This window comes from Giraffa tippelskirchi, chromosome 13 (assembly GCF_054371585.1).
Source record: "Giraffa tippelskirchi isolate mGirTip1 chromosome 13, T2T-mGirTip1v1.2.pri, whole genome shotgun sequence".
NCBI lineage: Eukaryota > Metazoa > Chordata > Mammalia > Artiodactyla > Giraffidae > Giraffa > Giraffa tippelskirchi.
This window is the reverse complement of record NC_137287.1, coordinates 14,751,669-14,778,960: the sequence shown is the minus strand read 5'-3', so window position 1 is coordinate 14,778,960 and position 27,292 is coordinate 14,751,669. Positions and strand designations below refer to the sequence as shown.

Below are 27,292 nucleotides of genomic sequence, written 5' to 3'. Positions count from 1 at the left end.
GTGAAGGGGTGCAGGTTTAATCCCTGGCCAGGGAATTGAGATACTACATGGTGTGGGGGCAACTACGCCCAGGCGCCCCAACTACTGGACCCTCAACCTCTAGAGTCTGTGTGCTGTAACTAGAAAGAAGTCCACGCACCACAGCAAAGAGTCTATGTGCTGCAACTAAGACCTGTGGGTCTCCCCCTACCCTCTGCCTAGTCAACCCTTTGCTGCAAATGAGCGACTCAGCCATCTGCTCATACCCTTTGCTGCAAACGGTGACTCCAGCCGCAGAGGTGCCCTCAATGGGGGTAGCCCCCATTGCTTCTCTTAGCAGCTGGTTTCCACCCCAAGCAACCCTCCTGCCCCATATGGGTCTTCCTTTGCTTTTATTCTGTGCTAGAACATCATCTCCTCTAGGGCTTTCTCCTGACCCCCAGTCCATGTGTTCCCAGTCCATGTGTTCCCTGCCATGCTGGGAGCATTTCGTGGGCTTGTCAAGGCCCCAGCCATGTTGCTCCATGGAGTGCGGGGATCATAGTTCTCTGATCAGGGATGGAACCCACACCCCCTGCAGTGGAAGAGCAGAGTCCTGAGTTAGCTGGAGTTAGCCAGGAGTCAGTAGTTAGCAGGAAACGTGGTTGTGGTTGAATTAATACAGGGAGGTACACTGGCTGCGGCTTCCCTGGTGGCTTAAGAAGATAAAGAATCTACCTGCAATTCGGGAGACTGGTGTTGGATCCCTGGGTTGAGAAGAATCCCCTGGAGGAGGAAATGGCAACCCACTCCAGTATTCTTGCCTGGAGAATCCCAGGGACAGAGGAGCCTGGTGGGCTACAGTCCATGGAGTCACAGAGTCGGACACAACTGAGCGACTAACACACACACACACACACACACACACACACACACTGGTTAGTGATGGGAAGAGGCTGTGAGATGTACAGATGAGGGACTCATGATGGGGTCCAGACCCTGGGAGCATTGAGCAGGATGTGGTGGGCCCTTGAAGGGTACAAGTGTGGTATGTGTACGAGGACACCGGAGGCGTACACTCTGGGACACCACTCATCAGGGTGTGTATATGGGGGAGGCTCCCTGTGGGTGCAGAATATGACAGACAGACCCCGGACTCCCAGACCCTTGGACTCTCCTGGACTCTCCCGCTGACCCTCATGCTCAGTCCTTCTTGCTCTGAAGGGGAGGGGCAGCAGGGCCAAGGCAGAGGTGGCCAGCAGGTGTCGGGTACGCTGATTCCACTGGGGACATGACACACACCCAGCTGGCCATCCAACTTCCCCCGCCCTGGGGCAGGAATGAAGGACAGCTGCCACCTTATCGGAGACACACTTCCTGGTTGCCCACAGCCTGACTCACAGAGGCCCAGGAGGGAGAGGCCCAGCCCTGGGGCTCCCCCTTGGCCCCCTCAGCCTGCCTCCAGCCGTGCCACAAGGCCACGTGTCTGTGTTTACATGTTTATTGTCCGCCGGCTCCGCTGCCCTCAAGAGTGCCAGAGCCTGAAATAGCTGGGCACTGAGGCCCAATTATCCAAAGCCGCTGCAGTCTAGGTGGGTGGAGCGCTCCAGAGGTTCTGGGTAAGGGAACAGGAGCCGGTTGGGCTACATTCCAGCCTCAATGGGCGGGAAGTGGAGGGTGGAAGGGAGTGGGGGAGGTGAAGGGGAGGTAGCCCAGGGCCCCGGGGGGAGGGGGACCCTCACCCCTGGATCAGGGGGGTCAGAAGCAGCAGGAAAAGAGCAGCCCGTGGGGAACCTGAGGCCCTGGCCATGTCAGGGGGACAGAGGTCGCTGCCTTCAGGGAGCCAGTGGGGGAAGCCGCTGGGGGGTAGGAAAAGTGCCTCCCCCACTGTCTGGGAGATCCAGGCCTCTTCAGGGCCAGTGGTAGCAAACAGCTCCCGGCTGCCTCGAACAGCCATGCCCACGAGGACCCAGGAGCCTCCCTCAGTCTGGCACAGGAGCGGAGGTGCTGAGGTCACCTGCAGCATCAGGGCCAAGACAAACAGGGCCCTTACTCTTCCTTCCGGTCCCCTGCGCCTCCTAGGACCCAGTCATAAATCGCTGTTCCCCTCCATCCTCAGGCATCTTGGCCCCTGGTCTCTCTCGAGGTCCAGTCAGAAAGCATTACATCTTCCTGTCTGAAACCCAGCACCTCAGAATCCCCACCCTGCTCTCCCCTTGGCATCCAGCTGCCCAGCACAGCCTCTGCCCTGACCGGGCCAGGATACCCAGTCCCCGTACCTCACACCTGTCCTCTTGCCCCTCTGCATACAGGACACACAGAGTTCCAGGAGGCAGAAGGCCTTGATAGAGGCAGTGACAGAGTCGCGGCGTCAAGATGGAGACAGCAGCAGCCACAGGGACTAGAGACAGGAAGGAAGGTTGTCCCGGGCATTCTAGCATCCTGTCCCTTCTCGTCCCCAGGACCCAGGGCTCTCACCTCGGTCCTGGGGGTCCTTCCAGCCCAGTACCCAGCAACTGGCCCCCAGGGGGGTACCCCCTGGGTGAAGGCAGATGGGCAAGGCTGATGGGGAGGGCTCCACTCGGGAGCTCAGCTCCAGGAGGGCCAGGGGGGGCCGCAGTCCCAGGTGCCGGGGCAAGCGGATGCTGATGACCAACCGGGACACCTGGTGGCTCTGGGGGAGAGGGCTGGCCCCTGCCCGGCCCAGGTACACTTCAATATAAGGCACCGTTGTAGAGCCTGGCCTGCAGAAACAAGGTCCAGGGTCACTTCCTGATCCCCTCATTGCTGATAAATCCTTCCCAGCCCAGGGGAAAGGGTGGAACAAATGTCCAGGGTCATTCCACTAACTCCTTCATTAGTCCTCCTTTGAAATTTCTCCTCTGTCTGGAAACACTTCCAGCAATTTCCTGGTGCAATAAAAGCCCTAAAGGGAGAACAGCCTGCTACTGTCCTTTGGCCCTTCTCCCAATGTCTCCCTCTTGCCAGGAAGATGGGTGAGACCTACCTGAGGACACAGTGAGTGGCTGCCAGGACCCAGCCTGGGGCCACAAGGATGCCAGCGCAGACTTGCTCTCCAGCTACGTGCACCTCTGCCAGCCAGGGCCACAGGACCCCCATCGGAGCCGGCTCTGGCCGCAGGCCACAGGCTAGGGAGAGGAGATAACCCCCTCAGTGGGGACCCCACAGCTGGCCCTTAAAGCCCCTACCACGGATCTAAGCACCCCCAGGAGCTCCTAAGCCCCAAAGGCCCCTCCTCACCACCATTTTCTGTGTGAGGGGGACAAATTTGTGCCTCAGTCTCCTCCCCCTCAGGGCCCCAGTCCCAGGCCAGCTGGTCCTCCAGGTAGGCCCCCCGAGTCACATGGCTGATCCATGGACCGTGGGTCTGCAACGGGTAGAAAACTCTGGGACGCAGGCAGTCACTGGGGAAGTCTCTGATTCCAGCCAGGAACCAGGTCCCCTCTTCCCGGCACAGAAGGCTCCAATGAGAGTAGTTCTGTAGCAAGAGGGTGTGTGTGTTAACAGCCTTTATGCGCGTGTGTCAGTTAATGAGGGGACATCAAAAGTCCTGGAGCTTCCCTGGACTCCAAACTGTCCCGTACTCGGACATAAGAAATCCAACCTCCTCCAAGCCAGCCTCCAACGCTAATCTGCATAAGAAGGCTGCCCTCACTTTAGGATTCTCTTCAAATCCAAGAGGAGTTAAAAAGTCCCGCGGTCTTGGCGGGTCTTAGCCGCCCTCAGGCTTTCAGGATCAGGCTCCGCCCCCAGCTCGTTCTGGCCGCGCCTTGACCCCGTCTCCGACCCCAGAGAGCGGCTCCCGGTTCCCCGCCCCCCGCAGGCCCCGCCCACAACCCCCCTTCTTACTCCGACTCTTAGGCCCCGCCCCCGCCGCTCACCCAGCAGCTCCCCTCCGCCTCCTCCTCCTGGTAGGCGGGGCAGAGCGCCTGCGGCGGCTCTCCCGGCAGCGGCACTGACGCCCCCTGGCGGCCGTACAGGCAGTGACACCACCAGGCGCCCAACAGCTCTGCCTCAAGCAGCGAGCTGGCTCCCGGCGCGGGTTCTGCGAGAGAAAGGGAGGGAGCCAGCGCTCCCGCCGCGTCCGGCCCCGGGTCCACCCCGCCCGGCCCGCGCCGGGGCCCCGCTCACCCCCATGGCCCCAGCGAGCCACGCGGCAGCGGCTCCCTGGCAGGAAATAGTGTTCTGGGTGGGGTAGACACACTGGCCGCGGGGTCGCGCTCAGGTTCACGGGCGCGCGCAGCTGCAGCAGCGCCAGGTTGGAGGCGTAGTCCCACGAAGCGTTCTCGTGCTGCACGAGGCGCGCCACCTGCTCCGCGCGCGGGCGCGAGGGCAGTTGCACGCGCCAGTAGTCCAGGTCGCTGGGTGGGCGGTCTGAGCTGATGTGACTGCGGGATGGGGAGACTGGGGACATGGGCTGGATCCTGCAAGCTCAGCTCTAAACCTCCACCCTTGGCTTAGAGTCTGGGTCTCTAGGCAAGATTCTGCATCCCTGACCTGAGAACTGTGCACTCAGACTCCCTCCCCCACTCCTCCGCCCAATCCTGGGTCGAATTTGTATTACCCCTCTATTTGCCCCCGAGAGACTAGGACCCCGATTTTTGAGCTGGATCATACACCTCCAATGGGACCCCACACCTCTACCGCTATCCTACCCAAGGGAATGGCTGGGGCCAGTTAGATAGTGTCTCAGACTGAATCTTCCCAAGAAGAATCTTCCCAAGACTGGGTTTTCACTCACCCTGGAAAGCAACTGGCAGGTGCCAAGACCCAGCTTTCAGACACCAGTGCCCCATAGCAGGGTCTGGATCCTGGGACCATCACCTGGGCTTCCCAGGGCCAGGCCCCTGGCATCGGGGCTTTCCCACACTCTGAGGGGTGAGAGGCCTGAGTCAGAGGGCCTCCTGAACCCCAGACAGTTTCCACCTGCACTCAAATCTCCCAGATCCAGCTGACATCTAGGGGTCCTGCCTTCCTCACCTGGCAGGGCGATGGTGCAGTTCTCATTCGTGGGCTCGGGGAGGCCTGACTGGGCCTCCAGGGACTGGGTGGGGAAGGCAGGCCCAGGCTCTGAGCCCGACACCTGTTCCCTTATCCATGCCTCATAGGGAGCCACAGCAGTGAAGACTCCAGGGCGGTTCCTCCGTCCACAGCCAAAGCCAAAGCTGGTGATTCCCGCCTGGAACCATCGGCCACCTTCCTCGCAGACTAGGGGTCCCCCAGAGTCTCCCTGATGACAGATGACTCAGTGTCACTGGATCAGCCCAGGGACCTACCAGCTTATCCTGGACCACCTCACAAAAGTCCTACACTTCTTCTTTTTGGTCCTACACACAGCCACCTTCTGGAAACCTACATTGGCTGTGCCTTGTCTTCTGTGATCCCTACAGCTCTGAGCAGGAGAAAGCCTTGTAGAACAGAAAGGCTGATGAGGAACCAAAGCCAAGAGCACCAAGCTAATTCAGTAAAGGCCATGCCTGAGAGGCCTGCCGGTCTCATTCAGAGCCAAATGATTCCTCGATAAACAGTTAAACCCTGTCTTTGGTTTCTAAGCTGTTAGAATTCTTTGTTAAACTGTTAAAATAAATCAGAGACACCTCCCTGGTGGTCCAGTGACTAAGAGTCCTTGCTTCCAATGCAGGGAATCCAGGTTCAATCCCTGGACAGGGAACTAGACTGAAGATCCCCAGTGAACTAAGAACCTGTGCAGCCAAAAAAAATTAAAAAAGTAAATCAGAGATGTCCGCATTCAGGAGGAAAAGGCTGTTAGAAAAGCACGAAGAAAGGATGGTTTGTAGGTAAGTAAGAAAGAAGAACTACAAGAAACAGACATTAAAACAAGGGTTCTGGGACCATTTGCTGCTGGGGCACTGTCCCTAAGATATGACTATAATCCAGGTCAGGCATCTCTGTGACCTGAGGAGGGTTACAAAGAAAGCTCAAAATTATCCAGAACTGTACTGTCCAATATGATACATGTGCTAGCCCTTGTGGCTATTTGAATGAATTAACATTTAATAAAATTAAAAATTCAGTTCCTCAATCACACTAGCCACCTTTCAAATGTTCAATAATGTATGGGAGAAACCAATACTATATTGTAAAGCAATTATCCTTCAATTAAAAATAAATAAATTTTTAAAAATGTTCAATAGCCAGTGTGGCTAGTGACTATAATGCTGGACAGTACAGATAGAAAAACATTTCTATCATCATAAGTTATATTGGACAGCAGCACTGGTCTAGAGGAAGTTGAGTTGTTGGCAATCCTGTTCAAGAGGCAAGGATTATGTCCATAGGTTCTGGAACTTCATAATTGGGTGCTGTGCTGTGCTGTGCTCAGTTGCCCAGTCATGCTGACTCTTTGCGACCCCATGGACTGTAGCCCTCCAGGCTCCTCTGTCCATGGAATTCTCCAGGCAAGAATACTGGAGTGGGTTGCCATGCCTTCCTCCAGGCAATCTTCCCAACCCAGGGATCGAACCCAGGTCTCCAACACTGCAGGCAGATTCTTTACTGACTGAGCCACCAGGGAAGCCCAAGAATATTGGAGTAGGTAGCCTATCCCTTCTCCAGGGGAATTCCTGACCCTGGAATTGAACTGGGTTCTCCTGCATTACAGGCGGATTCTTTACCAGCTGAGTTACCAGGAAGCCCAAACAGAAAGGTCCCACCGAGACATGAACTTGGATCGCTGGATTCAGAGTCCAAAGTGCTCACCATTATACCACAGAATCCCTTTTTTCATAATTGGGAGGGACCCTGAAAATCATCAAGCCTGAATTCCCATCACCACCATGCATGCTTGAGTGCCCTCAAAAATGTGTGCCATTTGAGGAACATTTCTGGGGAAAATGGTTAAAACACATCATGTTTTGGCCTTCAGCCCCTTATCTGGAAAATTTCCTTCTGTGAAGGATTAATTCACTTTTAAAAAGAACTATTTGTTGAGTATCCACTAAGTAACAGGTGCTGTGCTCTAGGCTATGGTATGGGATAATTGCCTGGAGAATCCCATGGACAGAGAAGCCTGGTGGGCTACAGTCCATAGGGGTGCAAAGAGTCAGACATGACTGAAGCGATTTAGCACGCATGCACAAGGACCAGACCTTGTTCTAAATCCTTTTCGGTGGTGGTTTAGTTGCTAAACCACCTCTTGAGCTGGGGTCCAGCTTTCAAGATCCCATGGACTATAGTCCGTCAGACTCCCCCGTCCATGGGATTTCCCAGACAAGAATACTGGAGTGGCTTGCCATTTCCTTCTCCAAGGGATCTTTCCGACTCAGGGATCGAATCTGTGTCTCCTATATTGCAGGTGGTCTCCTGCACGGCAAGTGAATTCTTTACCACTGAGCCACCAGGGATTCCCAAAATACTTTTTACATGTACAAATTTATTTAATCATCATAACCTCCTGACGAAGTAGGTAACGCTATCATTCCCATCTTTCTGATGAGAAAGTCTGCACAGAGAGGTTAAATAACTTGGCCAAGGCCACACAGCTCATAAGCAATGGTGCTGAGCTTCTAACTGGATATCCACTGCACTAGACTGCCCATCAATAACAGTGCCCATTTGTTGAGCCCCAAGTTCTGTCCATTTGTAATCCTCACATCAATCCCATCCACTGGCAATCTTGCCCTCTTTATGCAGCTGTGGTTCAGAAATATGAGAGAGGGAGGATTAGTCTATTCCTCATACTGCTTCCTGTTGGTTAGGGCTCTGCCTGGCCCTGCAGGAAGGTGCAGGCGCCTCCCCTCACCTGGCAGGTGTCCCTGCGGCCTTCTGGGTAGCCAGCACATAGCATCTGCGGCAATAGCTGGAAAGTGAGATTGAAGGGGCCAGGCCGGCTGTAGAGACACTGACAGGCAGCCTCTCCCAGCAACCTCAGTTCCACTTCTTGTAGCACCCAGGGGAGAGGCAGGGGGTCTGTGGGCAGAACCAGTGAAGAAAGCTGTGAGGCAGGAATGCAGCCCCCTCTTCCCCAGGGCTTAGCCTGGTTCCCTACGGGGCTCTCCTGGACATCTCTGTCCCCATGCGCCATGGCACGACTCAATGCACATGAGTCTGAGCAAGCTCCGGGAGATGGTAAAGGACAGGGAAGCCTGGCGTGCTGCAGTCCATGGGGTCCCAAAGAGTCGGACACGACTTAGCGTCTGAACAACAATAACGGCCAGGTTCCCCCCGACTGCCTCCTGGACATCTCTGTCTCCTTGAGCCATGGCATTTAAACCCACCACATCCAAAATCAATGTCCCCTCCCGCTCCTCTCTGCTCTTCTTCCGACATCATTGTCGCAGAAATGGCCCCATCAGGTACCCAGGGAGGGACCCACCTGGTAGGCTCCACCCCCCCAATCACCCACCTCCCAAGACACCGCTTTTTCCACTCACCCTCCTCCTGGACGTCCCCCCAGCCGGTGGCCCAGCAGGCGGTGCCGTGAGCAAAGCGGTGCGAGGCGCGGGGCAGGCAGATGGGCCGCACTGAGGGGCCCAGCCTGGCAGGCGAGGCCAGGCGCAGCAGGGCCACGTCGGCGCCCCGTTCCACGCTGCTGTAGTTGTCCGGCACCAGGATGGCGGCCACCGCGCGGACGTGCGCGCCGTCCAGGGGCCCGTCCTGCGAGTGCACGCCCAGCGCCACCGACCACTCGGCCGCGGGCTCCAAGGTCCCGTTCCTGCGCCGAGGCGGGAAGGGGGTCAGGTGGACCCGAGGGAGCGGGCAGACCCTCGTGGGGGTGGGGGCTCGGAGTCAGGGAAAAGGTGGGGTCAGCCAGACCCCAGGAGGGGTGGCGTCCCATCTAGATTTCGGGCTGGGGCGAGCGGGGTTGAGCTAGCTTCGTCAAAGGGGGAGGAGTGAATGCGATTTGAAGGTGTTGGGGCGGGGAACTGGAAAGATGGAATTCAGACTTGGATAGTTGGTGGGGTGATGGGGCGAGTCCGCTGGCTGTCTCCCCAGATAGTCAGAACCCGGATACCCCGCAGAGCACTTAGCTTCAGGAGGGTGGGGAGACAAGCGCGGCCGGGCTCCAAGTTGACCTTGAGTCCGCGGGGTCCAGCTGCCGGTCGGGCTCGGGTTTTTGAAGGAGAGGGACTGGATGTGCGCGAATACTCACGTAACGAAACAGTGAGCAGCCGAGAGGACCCAGGAAGGGGCGATGAGGGAGCCCCCGCAGATGTGGCCCCCGCCATGATGCAGGCTCACCTGCCACGGCCAGGTGCCCGGCTGAGAGTCTGAGCCCCCCACGATTCGGGCAGAGGGCTCGGGGCGACCGCAGTCTGCAAGGGGGTACCGTGGAGGTCATCGCCCGCCCTGTCCCCCACGCTGGAGGCCCAGGTAACCCAGGACAAAGCCCCATCGCCCACTCCCCTTAGTTTGCCCCTCCCACCCCGTCCCCCGCGAAAGAAACAAACAGAAGTTCTGCACTTCTAAGTGTCTGATCACTTCCACCTCTCTTATCACCTTTCGTTGTTGTTCAGTTTCTAAGTCCTGTCTGATTCTTTGCGACCCTATGGATTGCAGCACTCCAGGCTCCCCTGTCCTCCATTATCTCCCAGAGTTTGCTCAGATTCATGTCCATTGAGTTGGTGATGCTCTCTAACCTCATTGTCTAGCCAATCTTAACTTCCTTTAAGATCTGAGGTTCCCCCCCACCCCCATTCCTTACCCAGATCTTCAGGTTCTTCTTGAGTAGGCCTGAGAGCTGGGAGTCAGAGGGGTAAAGAGAGGAAAATACTGGTGACCTCCAGCTCTTGACAATGCCCGGCCCCCACCTTCCTGGTTTCTTCTTTCCCAATTCCTTGCTCTCTCAGCCGCCCTGCCAGCACCCAGTCTACCTGTCCCATCTTTTCTGCCTCTGCCAGTGATGTTCCCCCGGTCACATTGCCTTACCTGAGTCCTGGAAGGCTCCTGGGATGGGGCTGATGGCTGGAGAGTTGGAGGCAGGAAGAGGCTGGAGACCTAGAGTTACGACAACAACGGTTCCCTGCCTGCCCCCGCCCACCAAACTTTGCAAGTACTCCATCTCCCCATGGCACCCAGACTTCCCTTCCCCCTCTTCTCATAGGCTATTCCTCCTGCCCCTCCCGACACCTCACTGCCATCTTCTTCTGGCGTCCTCCTCTGACTCCCTACTCCCCAGGTAGGCCCCTGGAGTCCTGCTTTCCAGCTCCCCAGAGGCTAGGACCCAGGCCCTTTGCAGCCATGCCCTGTCCCCTGAGCTTACCAAGGGTCACAAGCAGGAGAAGCAGGTGCTGGGACATGGTCCGTTTGAGTCAGCTGGAGGCACGGCAATGGGTAAAGATCCACTCCCTGCCACAGCTCTGTCTCGGCCTAGGCACCCCGTGACTCCTGAGGGTCCAGAAAGAGCCCTGCCCTCTCTGGCTGGAGCCCATCTCTGGGAATCTGAGTTGATCTGGAGCTGGAAGGAGGAAGTAGGGAGCCTGAAGCCCCACCCAGAGCCCCATGAGCATCTCACATCTCTAGAGGCCCGGGGTGGGGGTGGGAGGCAAAGGTCCTAGCTCCTGGACACCTACTGGTTGGGGGAGGGAGGAGCAGAGAACCCCCAAGGGGGGAAGGGGAGGACGGCCAGAGGCTGGGAGGCCAAAGTTCTGGGTCCTGGTGAGGCAGGGCTGCAGGTCAGCAGTGGCCCTTGGGACAGGGAAGGTTGCCCCTCAGTGGCGTGACTCACCTGAGACTTCATCTCTCTTTGGGGTGCGGCTACCCCAATGGCTTGGCCTTTTCTTCTCACACAGCTCTGGTTACTGCAGTTGCTGGCCAGGTCTGGGACGGGAGCCCTAGGGAATTCAATCCCATCCCAACAAAAGGATCACAGATTCCGGCAGCTTGGGGCAGGGCAGAGGATTCTGGGAGGGGGCTGGGCAGGCTGGTATGGCCCGAAAAAGACTCTACCCTTCTTTGTGTTAGCGTAAGTACCCTCCGATGTTGTGCCACTTACTTCGTATGACCTTAGGAAAGTCACTCAACTCAGGTACAGTAGGAGTCGACTTAAGAACTACGGTGCTTCAAAGAGGAAATGAGGACAGTTTAAGGAATGAACTATTTATAGATGCGTACACAGGGAACTGGGCAACCATCAGGGATAGTGAAGCACCTGCGGGCCAGCAATATTGGAGAGCCCCTCCTGAAGAGGCAGAGAGAGGGAGCAGATATTAGAGCTGGGAAAGAGAGAGCTGGGCTGTGGGAGAGGACCAGCCAATAGGAGCGCCTCAGTGGAGGAACAAAAACCTTTATCAACCAGTGGCTCAGCAGGCAGGGAGCTGAGGAAGGAAAGTCCCCATCTCACTCTTCTCCTACCCTCTGGTCACCTGCCGGCTCCTCCCATTACCTGAAATCTACCGGAAGTCAGAGTGCAAGACAGCCCATGATGCAGCCCAGAAAGGTCACCCTCTGGGGGAACAGATCAGGATGGAGAAGTATGCGGAGTAGAAATGGAGGGTCACACAAACAGTATCCACACACATACATCTATTTTCTTGTCTATAATATAAACTAAGAATACAACAAACAATACTCCATTTGTCCAGGGACTTCCCTGGTGGTCCAGTGGCTAAGACTCTGCACTCCCAAAGTTCAACCAGGTTCGAACCTTGGTCAGGGAACTAGATCCCACATAACCCCAACTTTGAGTGTGGATGGTGCAAATACGAGTTTGAATGATGCAACTAAAGAGTTCTCACGATGCAGCTAAAAGATGCTGTGTGCCGAAACTAAGACCCAGTGCAGTCAGATAAACAGATATTAAAAAAATACTCAATGTGTCCAATTTTCCTAGAAAACAGAGGTCAGTTCAGTTCCGTCACTCAGTCGTGTCCGACTCTTTGCAACTCCATGAACCACAGCATGCCAGGCCTCCCTGTCCATCACCAACTCCCGGAGTCCACTCAAGCTCATGTCCATCAAATTGGTGATGCCATCCAACCATCTCATCCTCTGTTGTCCCCTTCTCTTCCTGCCCTCAATCCTTCCCAGCATCAGGGTCTTTTCAAATGAGTCAGCTCTTTGCATCAGGTGGCCAAAGTATTGGAGTTTCAGCTTCAACATCAGTCCTTCCAATGAACACCCAGGACTGATTTCTTTTAGGATGGACTGGTTGGATCTCCTTGCAGTCCAAGGGACTCTCAAGAGTCTTCTCCAACACCACAGTTCAAAAGCATCAATTCTTCAGCACTCAGCTTTCTTATAGTCCAACTCTCACATCCATACATGACTATTGGAAAAACCATAGCCTTGACTAGACAGACCTTTGTTGACAAACTAATGTCTCTGCTTTTTAATATGCCGTCTAGGTTGGTCATAACTTTCCTTTCAAGGAGTAAGTGTCTTTTAATTTCATGGCTGCAATCACCATCTGCAGTGATTTTGGAGCCCCAAAATATAAAGTCAGCCACTGTTTCCCCATCTATCTGCCATGAAGTGATGGGACCAGATGCCATGATCTTAGATTTCTGAAGGTTGCACTTTAAGCCAACATTTTTCACTCTCCTCTTTCACTTTCATCAAGAGGCTCTTTAGTTCTTCTTCATTTTCTGCCATAAGGGTGGTGTCATCTGCATATCTGAGGTTATTGATATTTCTCCCAGCAATCTTGATTCCAGCTTGTGCTTCCTCCAGCCCAACGTTTCTCATGATGTACTCTGCATAGAAGTTAAATAAGCAGGGTGACAATACACAGCCTTGACATACTCCTTTTCCTATTTGGAACCAGTCTGTGGTTCCATGTCCAGTTTTAACTGTTGCTTCCTGACCTGCATACAGGTTTCTGAAGAGGCAGGTCAGGTGGTCTGGTATTCCCATCTCTTTCAGAATTTTCCACAGTTTGCTGTGATCCATACTGTCAAAGGCTTTGGCATAATCAATAAAGCAGAAATAGATGTTCTTTTGGAACTCTCTTGCTTTTTTTGATGATCCAGCGGATGTTGGCAATTTGATCTCTGGTTCCTCTGCCTTTTCTAACACCAGCTTGAACATCTGAAAGTTCACGGTTCACGTATTGCTGAAGCCTGGCTTGGAGAATTTTGAGCATTAATTTACTGGTGTGTGAGATGAGTGCAATTGTACGGTAGTTTGAGCATTCTTTGGCATTGTCTTTCTTTGGGAGGTCTAGGCAAAGCCTAAGTATTTCTGCTTTTTGGGGAGGTACAATCCCAGGGTGGCAAGAGTTAGGGAAAATGAGAAGTGATCAGGGAGAGGAAATGCAAATACAGAGACCCAACAATTGACAGGATTCAACTAATAATCTTGCTAAATTTAGCTAATCCATGGTTGGCAATGAAGGTAAATGAGGTGGTGTGAAAATTAATAAAGGGAAACCTCACTGAAATGGAATTGGGAGGCCAGAAGGGGGTGTTCTCACGCACATATTTTGTTACTGTTTTTCAGTCACTAAGCCATATCCAACTCTTTTGCTCTTTTGCCACTCCAAGGACTGTAGCCCACCAGGCTCCTCTGTCCATGGAATTTCCCAGGCAAGAATACTGGAGTGACTTGCCATTTCCTTTTCCAGGTGATCTTCCGGACCCAAGGATCGAACGTGGGTCTCCTGCATTGCATGATGATTCTTTATGATCTGACCCATCAGGGAAGACCCATGCACACACTCCGTGATGTCTATACATATATTATATATTATAATATATTCTAAATAATATAAATATAATATGTATTTATATTATATATATGTATAATACAATATAATATATAAATATTACATATAATATGAATATTGTATATAATATTTATATTATATATGTATTATATTTATATATTTATATATAATATATAACATATATTATATATAATATATATTATATATAATATATATAATATAATATATAATATATAAATATATATAAATATATATATAAATATATAAAAATATATAAATAAATATAAATATATATAAATATATATATAAAGTTTTATATATAATATACTATAATATATTACATGTTAGATTATATATTAATATATTATTAATTATATATTAATTATCTAATTATAAATAATTAATATATAATACATAATATAATAAGATGATATAATATACTAATTAATATAATATAATAATATAATAATAATATAATATAATATAACAATATAATATATAATATATAGTATATAAATAATATATAATACAATGTAATATAATATAATATATTATATAATATATAATATAATATATAATATATATAATAATAAATAATATATAATATACAATATAATAATATATACTAATATAATATAATATAATATATATATTATATTATATATTTATAATATATATTATATTATATATTTATAATATATATAATATATAATCATAATTATACTTATATAATATATATTATAATTATAATATACATTATAATATGCATTATATATATAATTATATATATTATAATTATATTTATATATATAATATATTATATATACAATATATATTATAATTATAATTACAATATATAATAATTATAATTATATTATTATACAATTAATATGCTATTACATATGTTATAATTATGATATATAATATATAATTATAATATATATTATAATATAATATATATTATAATTATATATCATACAATTATATATTATATATATAATATATATATAATTATATAGTATAATTATATATTATAATTACATATATTATATATAAGTAATTATAATATATAATATATATAATGTATATAATACATATAATATATTATATATTATATGTATGATATATTATATAATAATATATATTATATATACATAATATAATATTATATAATATATATATTATACATATAATATAATATTATATGTATAATATAATCTAATATATATTATAATTATATATATAATATATTATAATTATGTATAATATAATATAATAATATATTATATTATATATTCATATATATTATATATCATACAATTATATATTATATATAGAATATATATATAATTATATAGTATAATTATATATTACAATTATATATATTATATATAATATATGGAATTATAATATATAATATATATAATGTATATAATATATATATAATATATTATATTATATAATATATAATTATATATTATATATATTATATAATATAATGTATATAATATATAATTATATTATATATTATACTATATATATAATATATATTATATATAATTATATTATATATAGTATATATATAATATAATTATATATTATGTAATATATAATATATAATATATTATATATATACTATATATTATATTATAATATAATATAATTATAATATAATATATAATATAATATATTAATATAATATAACAATATTGTATATAATTAATATAATATAATATATTGTATATTATATATAATATATATATTATACTATATATAATATATATTATATATTATATATTATATAAAATACTATATAAATAATACATATTATAATTATAATTATATATTATATAATATATATTATATATTATATAATTATATAATATATAGTATATTATATAATTATATATTACATGTTGTATAATTATAATTATAATTATGATTGTATATATTATATATATTATAATTATGCATTATAATATATATTATATGGTTATATATTTATATATAATATATTATAATATATATTATATATTGTATAATATATTACTGTATTATATATAATATATTAATATATAATAGATATATAATAATATATTATACATAATATATATTATATATTATATATAATATAATTATATATATTACATATATTATATATAATATTATATATTATGTTATATAAATATATAAGTATATTATATATAATATTATATATTATGTTATATAAATATATAAGTATAATATAATTATAGATAATATGTATAATCTATAATATATTATAGATTATACATATATTATATATATTATTGTATATTATATATTATATGTATATATTATATATAATATATATTATATGTATTATATGTGTATGTTATATATAATATACAGTATATGTATTATATGTGTATATTATATATAATATATAATATGTATTATATTCATATATTATAAATGTGTATATATATACATATATAAATGTATATATAATTATATATACATACATGTATTATATATAAATATATAATAATATATTACATACAATATATGTATAATATAATACAATATAATATATAATATTATATAAAATATTTATATTATATATATGATATATTTATATATTAAAATGTATATATATACATATATAAATGAATATATAAATGTATGTATAAATATACATATTTTTATATTATATAAATGTATATATAAATGTATACATAATACATATGCTTACATGTATTATATATTTATTATATATTATGCAGTATATATTATTTTTATATTATATATTATGTTATGTACTATATCTTATATATGTATTATATATAATATATATGATATATTACATTATATATTTTATATCATATTATAATTATATATTATGTTTTATATTGTATGTAATTATATATTATATAGTATATATTATTATACATATACATATATATCATATAAAATTATATATATTATATATTGTATATATTTAATTATATATTATATGTTATAGATATATAGTATATATTATATATATATATAACGGAATCACTTTGCTATACACCTGAAACTAACACAATACTGTAAATCAGATATGTGTTCTCATGTTCATGTGCTCTTTTGTGTCTGACTCTTTGGGATCCCATCGACTGTAGCCCACCAGGTTCCTCTGTTCATGGAATTTTCCAGGCAAGAATACTGGAGTAGGTTGCCGTTTCGCAGTCCAGGGGATATTGTCCACTCAGGAATTGATGCCTGAAACAATCCTGCATCTCCTGCCTTGGCAGGCAGATTCCTTACTGCTGTGCCACATGGGAGGCAAAATACTTCAATTAAATAAATAGGGACTTCCCTGGTGGTCCAGTGGCTAAGACTCCACTCTCCCAATGCAGGGGGCCCTGGTTCAATCCCTGGTCAGGTAACTAGATCCCACATGCTGCAACTAAGAGTTAGCATGCCACAACTAAAGATCCCACATGCTCCAAGGAAGCTTGAAGATCCTATGTGCCACAAATAAGATCTGGTGGAGCCAAATAAATTGAAAAAAAAAAAGATGCAGACTGAGTGTAATTCTCATACATTGCTGTGGGGTGGGGAGGGTGGGGAGGGTGGGGAGGGTGGGTAGAAAGTCGTTTGGCAGTATTCAGTAAAGCTGAACACATACTTCTATCATGACCCAATAACAATACTCTTATAATTAGATGTAAGAGAAATGAGTGCACCAAGATACGTGAGCATAGCAGAGTTTCTGTAGAAGCTGTATTCATAAGAGCAAAACCTGAGAACCAAAATAAATGCCCAGTGACAGGAAAACTGGTAAATCAACTGTTATATTGTCATACAACGGAATACTATGCAGCAAGAAAAAGGATGAATTACTGATACGTGCGCCCACATGAATGGATCTCACAGAAACCATGTTCAGTAAATATCAGTATCATACTATATGAATCTGATTATATGCAATTTCAGAATAAACACAACTTATCAATGATTATAGAAGTCAGAATAGTGGTGACCTTTGGTGGAAGTATTGACCAGGAAGAGCACAAAAGTACTTGCTGGAGTGCAGGAAAGTTCTATATCATGATCTTGGTGGTGGTTACTCAGATGTATACAAATGTAGAATTTCATCAAGATTTAAACTTAGCACACTTGTGCACTTTTACTGTATGGTCATTTAGCCTGAATAAACAATGACAAAACACATTTTACAATTAAGTGGATTCCAGGGTCAGTTAAGGGAAAACAACTGGGTCAGCTCCAAAAATTCTTGCCTAGACCATGGACTTTGGTAAAAGGTGGCACATTTCATCAGATACACCAGAGCTGGAGTACTATGTAGTTTCTGAAAGTTTAACCAAAAGAATGAACCCCTGTAGTGATTGGAGAAACAATAAAAGCACACTAAAACAAAGTTGTTGATATTCTATCCCTGATAAAGAAGATAGCTTCTTTTTTAAAAATTTGGTAACAAGTTACTGTTTTTCTGAATCAGTGTTCTCACTAAAAAACTTGATAATCGCTGACCTAGAAAAAAAAGGACATTCTTGAGATAATCTTTAAAAAAAATATTGTTTCTCTCAGCCAAGGTTTTGAAAGGTGCTGAGAAGAAAGCTGAGCACCAAAGAATTGATGCTTTTGAACTGTGGTGTTGGAGAAGACTACAATGAGATCAAACCAGTCAATTCTAAAGGAAATCAGCCCTGAATATTCATTGGAAGGACTGATGCTGAAGCTGAAACTCCAATACTCTGGCCATCTGATGTGAAGAACTGGAAAAAACACTGAAGCTGGGAAAGATTGAAGGCAGGAGGAGAAAGGGATGACAGAGGATGAGATGGTATCACCGACTCGATGGACCTGAGTTTGAGTAAGCTCTGGGAGTTGGTGATGGACAGGGAAGCCTGGCGTGCTGCAGTCCATGGGCTTGCAAAGAGTTGGACCCTACTGAGCAAGTGACTGAACTGAGCAGAAGGAGCAGGAGATTGTTTCAACAGCAACGTACGCTATGTGACTAAGCCAGATAGTGTTACATCATCTTGTGAAAAGAGGATGTGCAAAAATTGGAAAAGAATCTGGGGTGTCTGCTCTAACGCACACCAGAAGGGTGCCATCACAGAGCAAGGCTGAAAACATTTTGTAGTTTGGAAAACTGTTAAAAGTAGATGTAACCCCTGGTGAGATTGTTAGATAAAATAGAGGATGTTCAGTTAAATGTGAATTTCAGATCATCAACGATTAATTTCTTGTATAACTATGCCCCATGAAATATTGGGGAATTTTTATTTGTGTTTATCTGAAATTCAGGTTTAATTAGGCATCCTGCATTTTTATTTGCTAAATTTGGCAACCCTATTCCCTTGGCTATAACATTGTCTTGCTAAGTTACTGTGTTATTGCCTCTCGGAAGAATGAGACTTTCTGGAGTGTGCTCCAAAATAACTTGAGGTGTGTTATAAAATGCATATGCCATATTACTGGATGGAGTGTTCCTCTGAGCGGGAATATTTGAAAGATCATTAAGTCTGACAGGGTTGACTCCAATCTGTACCAGAAGCCAAGTTGACAGGTATGGTCAAGAAGTCTTCTGAAGCTCCCTCTTGTGGCAGGAAAGAGTAACTGCTCTGCTTTCCATTTCACTCTACCAGACACCGCCCCCCCACCCCCACCCCCACCTCTGCTTCTATCACCTGGTCTCCAGGGACCACGCTGGCACAAAGTCACCGCCAGGGTCTCCCATCCTTGCCTCCAGTACAGTCCCCAAGCAGTTGAGGAGTACTGGAGACAGAAATTGTCCCAGGACTCAGCACTTTGGTCTCAAACGAGCAGTCCTAATTCAAGAGTACTCGTTTTAGTGAGATGTGCTATATGCCACATGTAGGAGAAGGAAATGGCAACCCACTCCAGTACACTTGTCTGGAAAATCCCATGGACGGAGGAGCCTGGTAGGCTATAGTCCATGGGGTCGCAAAGAGTCGGACACGATTGAGCAACTTCACTTCACTAGGGTGGTTCCTGAGAGAGAGGAAAGGATCTGGTTTGGGGTCAGGAAGAGAGATCCTCACCACTGAGGAGAGCAGCTGTTGCTGCTGCTGCTGCTGCTGCTGCTAAGTCGCTTCAGTCCTGTCTGACTCTGTGCGACCCCATAAGGCGGCAGCCCACCAGGCTCCCCCGTCCCTGGGATTCTCTAGGCAAGAACGCTGGAGTGGGTTGCCATTTCCTTCTCCAATGCATGTGGGCTCTCCAAATTGGATGGGTGTGGCTGAGCGGGGTTTAGCCCTTGAGGATAGAGAGGAGGGAGAGGGGGGAGGCGCCGAGGGCAAGATTTTTGAGAAGCAACCATGGCAACAAGGCCCTGACTTGGAGGTCTGAGTTTGAAAGCTCACTGGACCCTTGTGTAAAGATGAGGGATGAAAGCAAGGTGGGACCTTGAGTAATCATACCAGAGCAGATGTTTCTCCTGTAGATTCTTTGGGTTTTCTGAACTCTAAATATCCAAAACGAGAGTGTGTATGGGTGGAGAAGCTGTAGGGAACAGAAACCCATTCAGACTATATTAATAAAGAACAAGTACATTATTTCAGGTTTAAAAAAAATAAACAGAAACCTCAGTTAAATAGAGTTGGGAGACCAGAAGAGTCTGAAACAGGAAAGAGCCATTCAGAAAGAAGAAAGACTCCTTTTCTGGCAAAGACTTAGTCAATGAAAAGCCATGGATTCTTTGATTACTACAGCCCTCCCAACTTCCTTTTCCCCTCTAGAAAACGAGTTCTCCTTCCCCTGCTGTACAGGGACTTGTATGTGGCTCCCAGTGGTTGCCGACCCTGAACTGCAATTTGCCATTGATCCTAAATAAACCCATCTTTGCTGGAAAAATATTTGGCAGTGGGTTTATTTTAGGTCAATGTTCTGGTGGCCCATACAGAGACCAGAGAAGACCCCTGAAGGCTCTGCGGGTCTTTGTTGCAGTGGGTTTTTCTTAGTTATGGTGAGCGGGGGCTGCTCTTGTTGTGAGGCATGGGTTCTAGGGTGGGTCGGCTTCAGCAGCTGCGGGCCATGGGCTTAGCTGCTCCGAGGCATGACATGTGGACTTTAGATTAAAAGTGTCTGAGAGTTCTCCCTCCTTCCTCTTCTTGTCACCCAAACGTGACCTCAACAGGTTTCCAATCTGTGTACCCTCTGACAAGAGATACTACACGCAGGAAAGGTCCTTCTTGGTGTTTTATGACAAAAACTGCTGAAACTAGAAAACCTGACTCTTGACCAGCAATGCAGTCAGAGAAACAACTTGATCAAAAGGAGAAACTGTTTAAAAAAAAAAAAGTAACAGAAGCCTCAATTAAGTACTGTTGGGGACCATGCTTGTATCTCCAATTTTACATACCACGGTGGTTAAGTTTCTGGGTGATGGAATGATGTGTTTCTTCTACTGCAGAGAAGAAACACAGCTCCACTGAAAAACTGCTAAAGCCAAATTTACCCACAGAGGGACTTCCCTGGTGGTCTAGTGGTTAAGAATCCACCTTGTAATGCAGGGGGCGCAGGTTCCATCCCATCAGGGAACTAAGATCCCACATACCGACTAAGCTGTACAGTTAGAGAGCTCATGCACCACAATGAAGACCCAGTGTAGCCAAAAAACAAAATGTAAAGTACAAAAATTTTTTAAAAAATTTACCCATAGAAATGTCTTCTATTTCAGTAGGGATCAGCAGGTAAGAAAACCCTTGAGGGACTCCCCTGTGGTCCAGTGGTTAAGAACTGCCTCCCAATGCAAGAGATGCCAGCTCGATCCCTGGTTGAGGAACTAAGATCCCACGGGCTGGGGGGGGGATGGGGGTGGGGACTGAGCCTGCACACCACAACTACTGAGCCCAAGTGCCCCAACGAAGAGCTTGCCTACCTACCGCACCCAAGACCCGATGCAGCCAAAAAATAAACAGATAATGTTAAAAACGGAAACCCCCTGAAATGCAAAGCAAATCTAATTCTATTATGCCATGTTTTTTTTCACACTTAAAAAATAGATATGTATTTATTTGGCTAGGCTGGGTCTTAGTTGTGGCATGTAGGGTCTAGTTCCTTGACCAGTGATTGAACCTGGGCTTCCTGCATAGGAACAAAGAGTCTTAGCCACTGGACTACCAAGAAGTCCCCACATTTTTTTTTTTAAGTAAGACTTTCCTAAGTTATTTCATATGAAGCTTTCACTGAAGAAAGGAGATGCTAAGTTCTCTGGTTTCTAGACAGCTAAGAGGAGAGAGCCTTAAGGCAAAATTCTTAAAAAGAATTTTAAAGAAAAGCTGTTTAGTAGGAAATAGAATTCCTTGTGGAAATTATAACAGAGGCCCTTCTAGGTGTGTGCGTGTGTGTCTGACGGTTTGTACATTCTTGGTAAGTGCAGTTTCCCTAGGTTCTAGTGGTAACCCACTAGGTCTGAAGACAGGATGAAAAAATAATAGTGCAGAATATCTCACTGATTCGCTTTACTTCTTAAAATGTGGCCTAGAAAATTTAAAAGTACAGAAGCGGATCTTAAGGCTCTAGATAGTTCCTTTGCACATTCATTAGAGATATATTTTTATATGTGTAGTTTTCATTTTAGTTGCCCTACAAAGAAAGTAAAGAGAACTTTTACTTGCATTTATTTCCTGTCAAAACATGCAAATGAATCGGAAAAAAAATATATTTGGCATGTCAGGGTTCAGGTCTTTGCACAAACAAGTCAAGCAAAAACACATTTCTTTATAGAGTTTCTGCTTATTTCTCTGGAAGCCTCTGTACTGCTGCCTTTTCTTGGCCCTTCTCTTTCCTCCTTTGTCTTCAGAGCAAGAGACCCTCCTGACAGGCAATGATGTGGAAATGCCACCAGAGCCTTTCATGTTTCATGTTCATGAACTGGGGAGCAGTATTTGGGTTTGGCCTGTTTGTTCCCCAGGGACCTCTAACCCATTTGGAAGTGGATGTACCACTCCAATGGGACAGTTGTGCCCTTTCATGCCACCATAACCACCAAACTCCTCACCCTGTGCCCTTTCTATCTCCTGGCTCTGCCTCCTCGGAGGCCTTCTGCCATTCTTGCTCATAGCCAGTGAACTGTGTGGCCCTTTTCTAGTTGGTTGCAAAGAGTCAGACATGACTTAGCGACTGAACAACAACTGTTTACCATGACAACTTCCTATGGAGACAGAAAACCAAAGTAGCCAACAGAGACACTCCCTATCCTGGGCACTGCCCAAGGAAATAATAAAGCAATTATTTCTTATTTCTTAATTGTGGCATATGGGATCTTCGATCTTCATGGCAGCATATGGGATCTTCGATCTTCATGGCAGCATATGGGATCTAGGTCCCTGACCAGGGATGGAACTCAGGTCCCCTGCATTGGAAGCCTGGAGTCTTAGCCATGGGACCACCAGGGAAGCCTTGAAGCTAGGCATCTCAAAGGACATATGAGCGAGAAAAAGGACATTTATTCATGCAATTATGTTCTAGGCCGAGGTACAGCTGATTTGCAGATGGAAATATCATTTGATATTGACATTAGACCTACCAGGTCGCTTTCTTTCATTCTTATTTTGAGTTATAGGAACTAGTGGGGTCTTCTCACACTTCAGGGTTTCTGCTTAGGCTGGTGAGGGTTTTGTCCCACCCTGAGTGAAGTTCAGCTCCTACTCTACTCCCTAAGCCTTGGACCTGGAATGGCCTGTACTGGCCTGGAGGAAGGGACGCCTTCTCAACTCACACAAAGATGCACTGCAGGTGAGAAGTGCCAAGGTTTGGCCCACAGCCCCACTCCATACCTGTCAAAGTCCCTAAGAAGACAGATGTTGCCTGCTCTTCCGCTGGGGCCCTATAGACAGGGACCCAGCCACAGTGCCCAGAAGACAGGCTCTCAGTCAAGTTGGCTCCTCCCCCTTCCTCTGTTCCTGTCATTCTTGGGCTGATAAATGCCTTGCTCATCTGGTAAACTCCCAATTGAAAAGTCATCACAGAAGGCCTATTCATTCTACACCACTGCCAAACTAATCCTCCTATAATACCCTTTTACTACCCACCACTCTCCCACCCTCTGAGAAGGCAATGGCACCCCACTCCAGTACTCATGCCTGGAAAATCCCATGGACGGAGGAGCCTGGTAGGCTACAGTCCACGGGGTCGCTAAGAGTAGGACACGACTGAGCGACTTCACTTTCACTTTTCACTTTCATGCACTGGAGAAGGAAATGGCAACCCACTCCAGTGTTCTTGCCTGGAGAATCCTAGGGACGGCGGAGCCTGGTGGGCTGACGTCTATGGGGTCGCACAGAGTTGGACACGACTGAAGCGACTTAGCAGCAGCAGCAGCACTCTCCCACCCTACAATATTCTCTTACTACCTACTGCTATGTCACTTTGTAAGAGTCAATCTCTTTTTTGGTTAATATACATTCATGGTAAAAAATTAAAACGTAGGACTTCCCTGATGGTGCAGCGACTGAGACTCCGCGCTCCCAAGGCAGGAGGGCTGGGTTCCATCCCTGGTCAGAGAACTAGATCCCACATGTCCTAACTAAGACTTGGTGCAGCCAAATAAATAAATAAATATATATTTTTAAATTAAAAGGTAAAGGAAGATCCAGGGAAAAGTGAGTTTTCTTCATACATTCAATCTCAATTTTCATATACTCTTTTCCCAGAAATAACCACTGTTAGTAGTTTGTTTTTCTTCTTCCAGAGATATTTTATGCATAAACAAACATGTAAATCAGTAACGCTTCCCCTTTATTTTAAAACCTAAATAATACAGTACACATATATTGTTTAGTACTTGCTCTTCCCTTCCCATTAATAATAGAGATTAAATAGCCTTTATATCTGTGGGTTTAGATCCACCTCATTAAAAAAAAAGTCTCAAGGTGTGGTGTCTGTACACTTAGATCCATCTTTCTCGCTCTTTTTTAAAATTTTTGGCCAAACCATGATACGAGGCATACGGGACCTTAGTTCCCTGACTAGTGATCGAACCTGCACCCCCTGCAATGGAAGCGTGGAATCTTAACCATTGGACCAGCAGAGAAGTCCCTCACCTCATTTTCTTAATCTCATGGTATAGCTATATCACAGCAGTTCCCAATCTAGGGTGACTTCGTATCCCACCTTCTCCAGTCAAGAGAATACTTTGGTTATTAGGACTGGGGTTTTTACAAACATCCAATGTGGGTAAAGGCCAGGAATGCTGCTAAATATCATACCATACACAGGACTTTCCTGGTAGTTCAGATGGTAAAGAGTCTGTCTGCAATGCAGGAGACCCCGGTTTGATCCCTGGGTTGGGAAGATCCTTTGGAGAAGGAAATGGCAACCCACTCTAGTATTCTTGCCTGGGAAATTCCAGAGGAGCCTGGCAGGCTAGAGTTGGACATGACTTAGGATTTAAACAATACACAATAAACAACAACAAACAATATTAAAAATCAGAGACATTACTTTGCTGACAAAGTTCATCTAGTCAAAGCTGTGGTTTTTCCAGTAGTCATGTATGGATGTGAGAGTTGGACTATAAAGAAAGTTGAGCACTGAAGAATTGATGCTTTTGAACTGTGGTGTTGGAGAAGACTCTTGAGAGTCCCTTGGACTGCAAGGAGATCCAACCAGTCCATCCTAAAGAAAATCAGTCCTGAATATTCATTGGAAGGACTGATGCTGAAAATGAAGCTCCAATACTCTGGCCACCTGATGCGAAGAACTGACTCATTAGAAAAAACACTGATGCTGGGAAAGATTGAAGGCAGGAGAAGGGGACAACAGAGGATGAGATGGTTGAACAGCCTCACCGACTCGATGGATATGAGTTTGAGCAAGCTCTGGGAGTTGCTGATGGACAGGGAAGCTTGGCATGCTGCAGTCCATGGGGTCGCAAGGAGTTGGACACGACTGAGTGACTGAACTGAACTGAAACAATATCAGGACAGTCCCCACAACAAAGAATTATCTGGCCTCAACAGCCAATAGTGCTGAGACTGAGAAATTTTGCTGTATAATAACTCAGTTAACCAGATTCTCTGTTGATAAGCATTTAGGTGGTTTCTAATATTTTGCAATATAGACGCTGCTGCAGTGACAATGGTATAAATTGGAGTTCTTAGTTGCAGATGGTATGATTTATTTTAGTTTAAGCAGAAAGGGATTATAATAGGGGGTGACCACATTTTTGAGAAAGTTAACAGTCAAGCTTGAGGGACTTCCGTGGTGGTCCAGTGGCTAAGACTCCTCACTCCCAATGCAGAGGGCCCTGGGTTCGATCCCTGGTCAGGGAACTAGATTACACCCACCATAACTAAGATCGAAGATCCCAAATGCTGCAACTAAGACCCTGTGTGGCCAAATAAGTATTTAAAATATTAAAAACAACATGTAGGCTACAGAGAACTGGCCTGAGGGCTGCTGCATTTCACACTAGACTGCATTTGGGGCTTTGAGGGAGAAGCAAAAAAAGACAGAACTCTGAAGTATTGGGGTTCACTGCTATCTGCAGGGTGAGCAGAGGAGGAGAAGGCAGGGAAGAAGCTAAATGGCCTCAGGGAAAGGTGGGAGGGGGAGCAGGGACGGCGAGTAAGGAGGCTTTTAAGAAGTGAGAAGCCCCTTTGTTTCAGAAGAGGTTCACTCAGAGAGAGAAGCCTGGAGAAAGAGTCATGTGAGGGAGCGTTTCAGAAGCCACAGTTTGAGCCTGTTACTCCCTAGCGTGCTGCTCTGAGTGCTCTGCCCCACCCGCAGCTTCGAATCTGCCATCCCTTCTGCCTGTTCCAGCACGTCCTTGGCTGATTCGTGAACTCCCCCTTACCCTGGCTTCAGTGTTTCTGCCTTTCTTTCCTCTTCCGTGGTTGTCTACTTGACGGATGACTCGCTGTCCCGGAAGTTTCCCCAGTCCTTGATTTCAAGTTACATCACTTACCACATTTGCTCCAAGTACACTTTGGATTCGGTGGGTCTCACCCGCATCTCACCCACAGGCTATAAGGTCCTTTTTTATCCTTCCCTCTCTAGGTCTGCCCCAGGCTTGGTACATACTATGCAGTGTTCAAGCGATGTTTGCTGAAGCAGGGGAGTTAACGGCAGAAATTCTGAGCCAGGTGGCCTGGGCTAGGAACCTAGCTTTTCCACTTTCTGTGTAGCCCTGGGCACAGTTTTTAACCTTTCCACTCCTATTTGTTCATCTGCAAAATGTAATCCTCAGGTCAACATTTTACTGTGAAGAAGAAAATGAAACAAGCTATACTTGGCACTCAAAATAGTGCTTAATACTCAGTAAGTCTTATCAAAGTGCTATGTTACTATAAATATGTTCTATATATCAATATTATTAGTATTTATTTATTTTTGGCCATGCGCAGGCTTTTCTCTAGTTGTGGCGAGTGGCGTCTACTGTCTAGTTGTGGAGCATGGGCTCTAGGGTGCACGGCTTCAGTGGTTACGGCTCCTGGCTCTAGAGCACAGGCTCAATAGTTGCAGCGCACAGGGTTGGCTGCTCTGAAGCATGTGCAATCTTCCCAGTACAGGGATCAAATCCATATCTTCTGCTTGGCAGGTGGATTCGGAAACCCTATAAATATTATTATTAGATGTTATCTTTGCTATTAAATTGCTTCATCTATTTTGTACCCTAAAGCATCCTCGTTACCCAGAACAGTCCCTGGAACTCTGTAGATACTTCAT

The 27,292-nt window shown here is 45.2% G+C and overlaps 1 protein-coding gene across 1 annotated transcript; it reads right to left on the bottom strand.

Moving 5' to 3' along the window:
* Positions 1–1,443: 1,443 nt before the first annotated feature.
* Positions 1,444–26,466, bottom strand: PRSS36 (serine protease 36). Its single transcript, XM_081558203.1, has 18 exons — positions 26,421–26,466; positions 10,667–10,772; positions 10,202–10,396; positions 9,868–9,903; positions 9,644–9,679; positions 9,092–9,254; positions 8,373–8,653; positions 7,742–7,908; positions 4,960–5,209; positions 4,721–4,850; positions 4,111–4,367; positions 3,861–4,024; positions 3,220–3,457; positions 2,966–3,107; positions 2,437–2,702; positions 2,238–2,359; positions 1,701–1,975; positions 1,444–1,573 (listed from the first exon to the last, which is right to left on the bottom strand). Exons 3-18 carry the CDS (start codon positions 10,236–10,238, stop codon positions 1,459–1,461), a joined length of 2,679 nt encoding a protein of 892 aa, XP_081414329.1. The 5' UTR covers positions 10,239–10,396; positions 10,667–10,772; positions 26,421–26,466; the 3' UTR covers positions 1,444–1,458.
* Between the last annotated feature and the right edge of the window lie 826 nt (positions 26,467–27,292).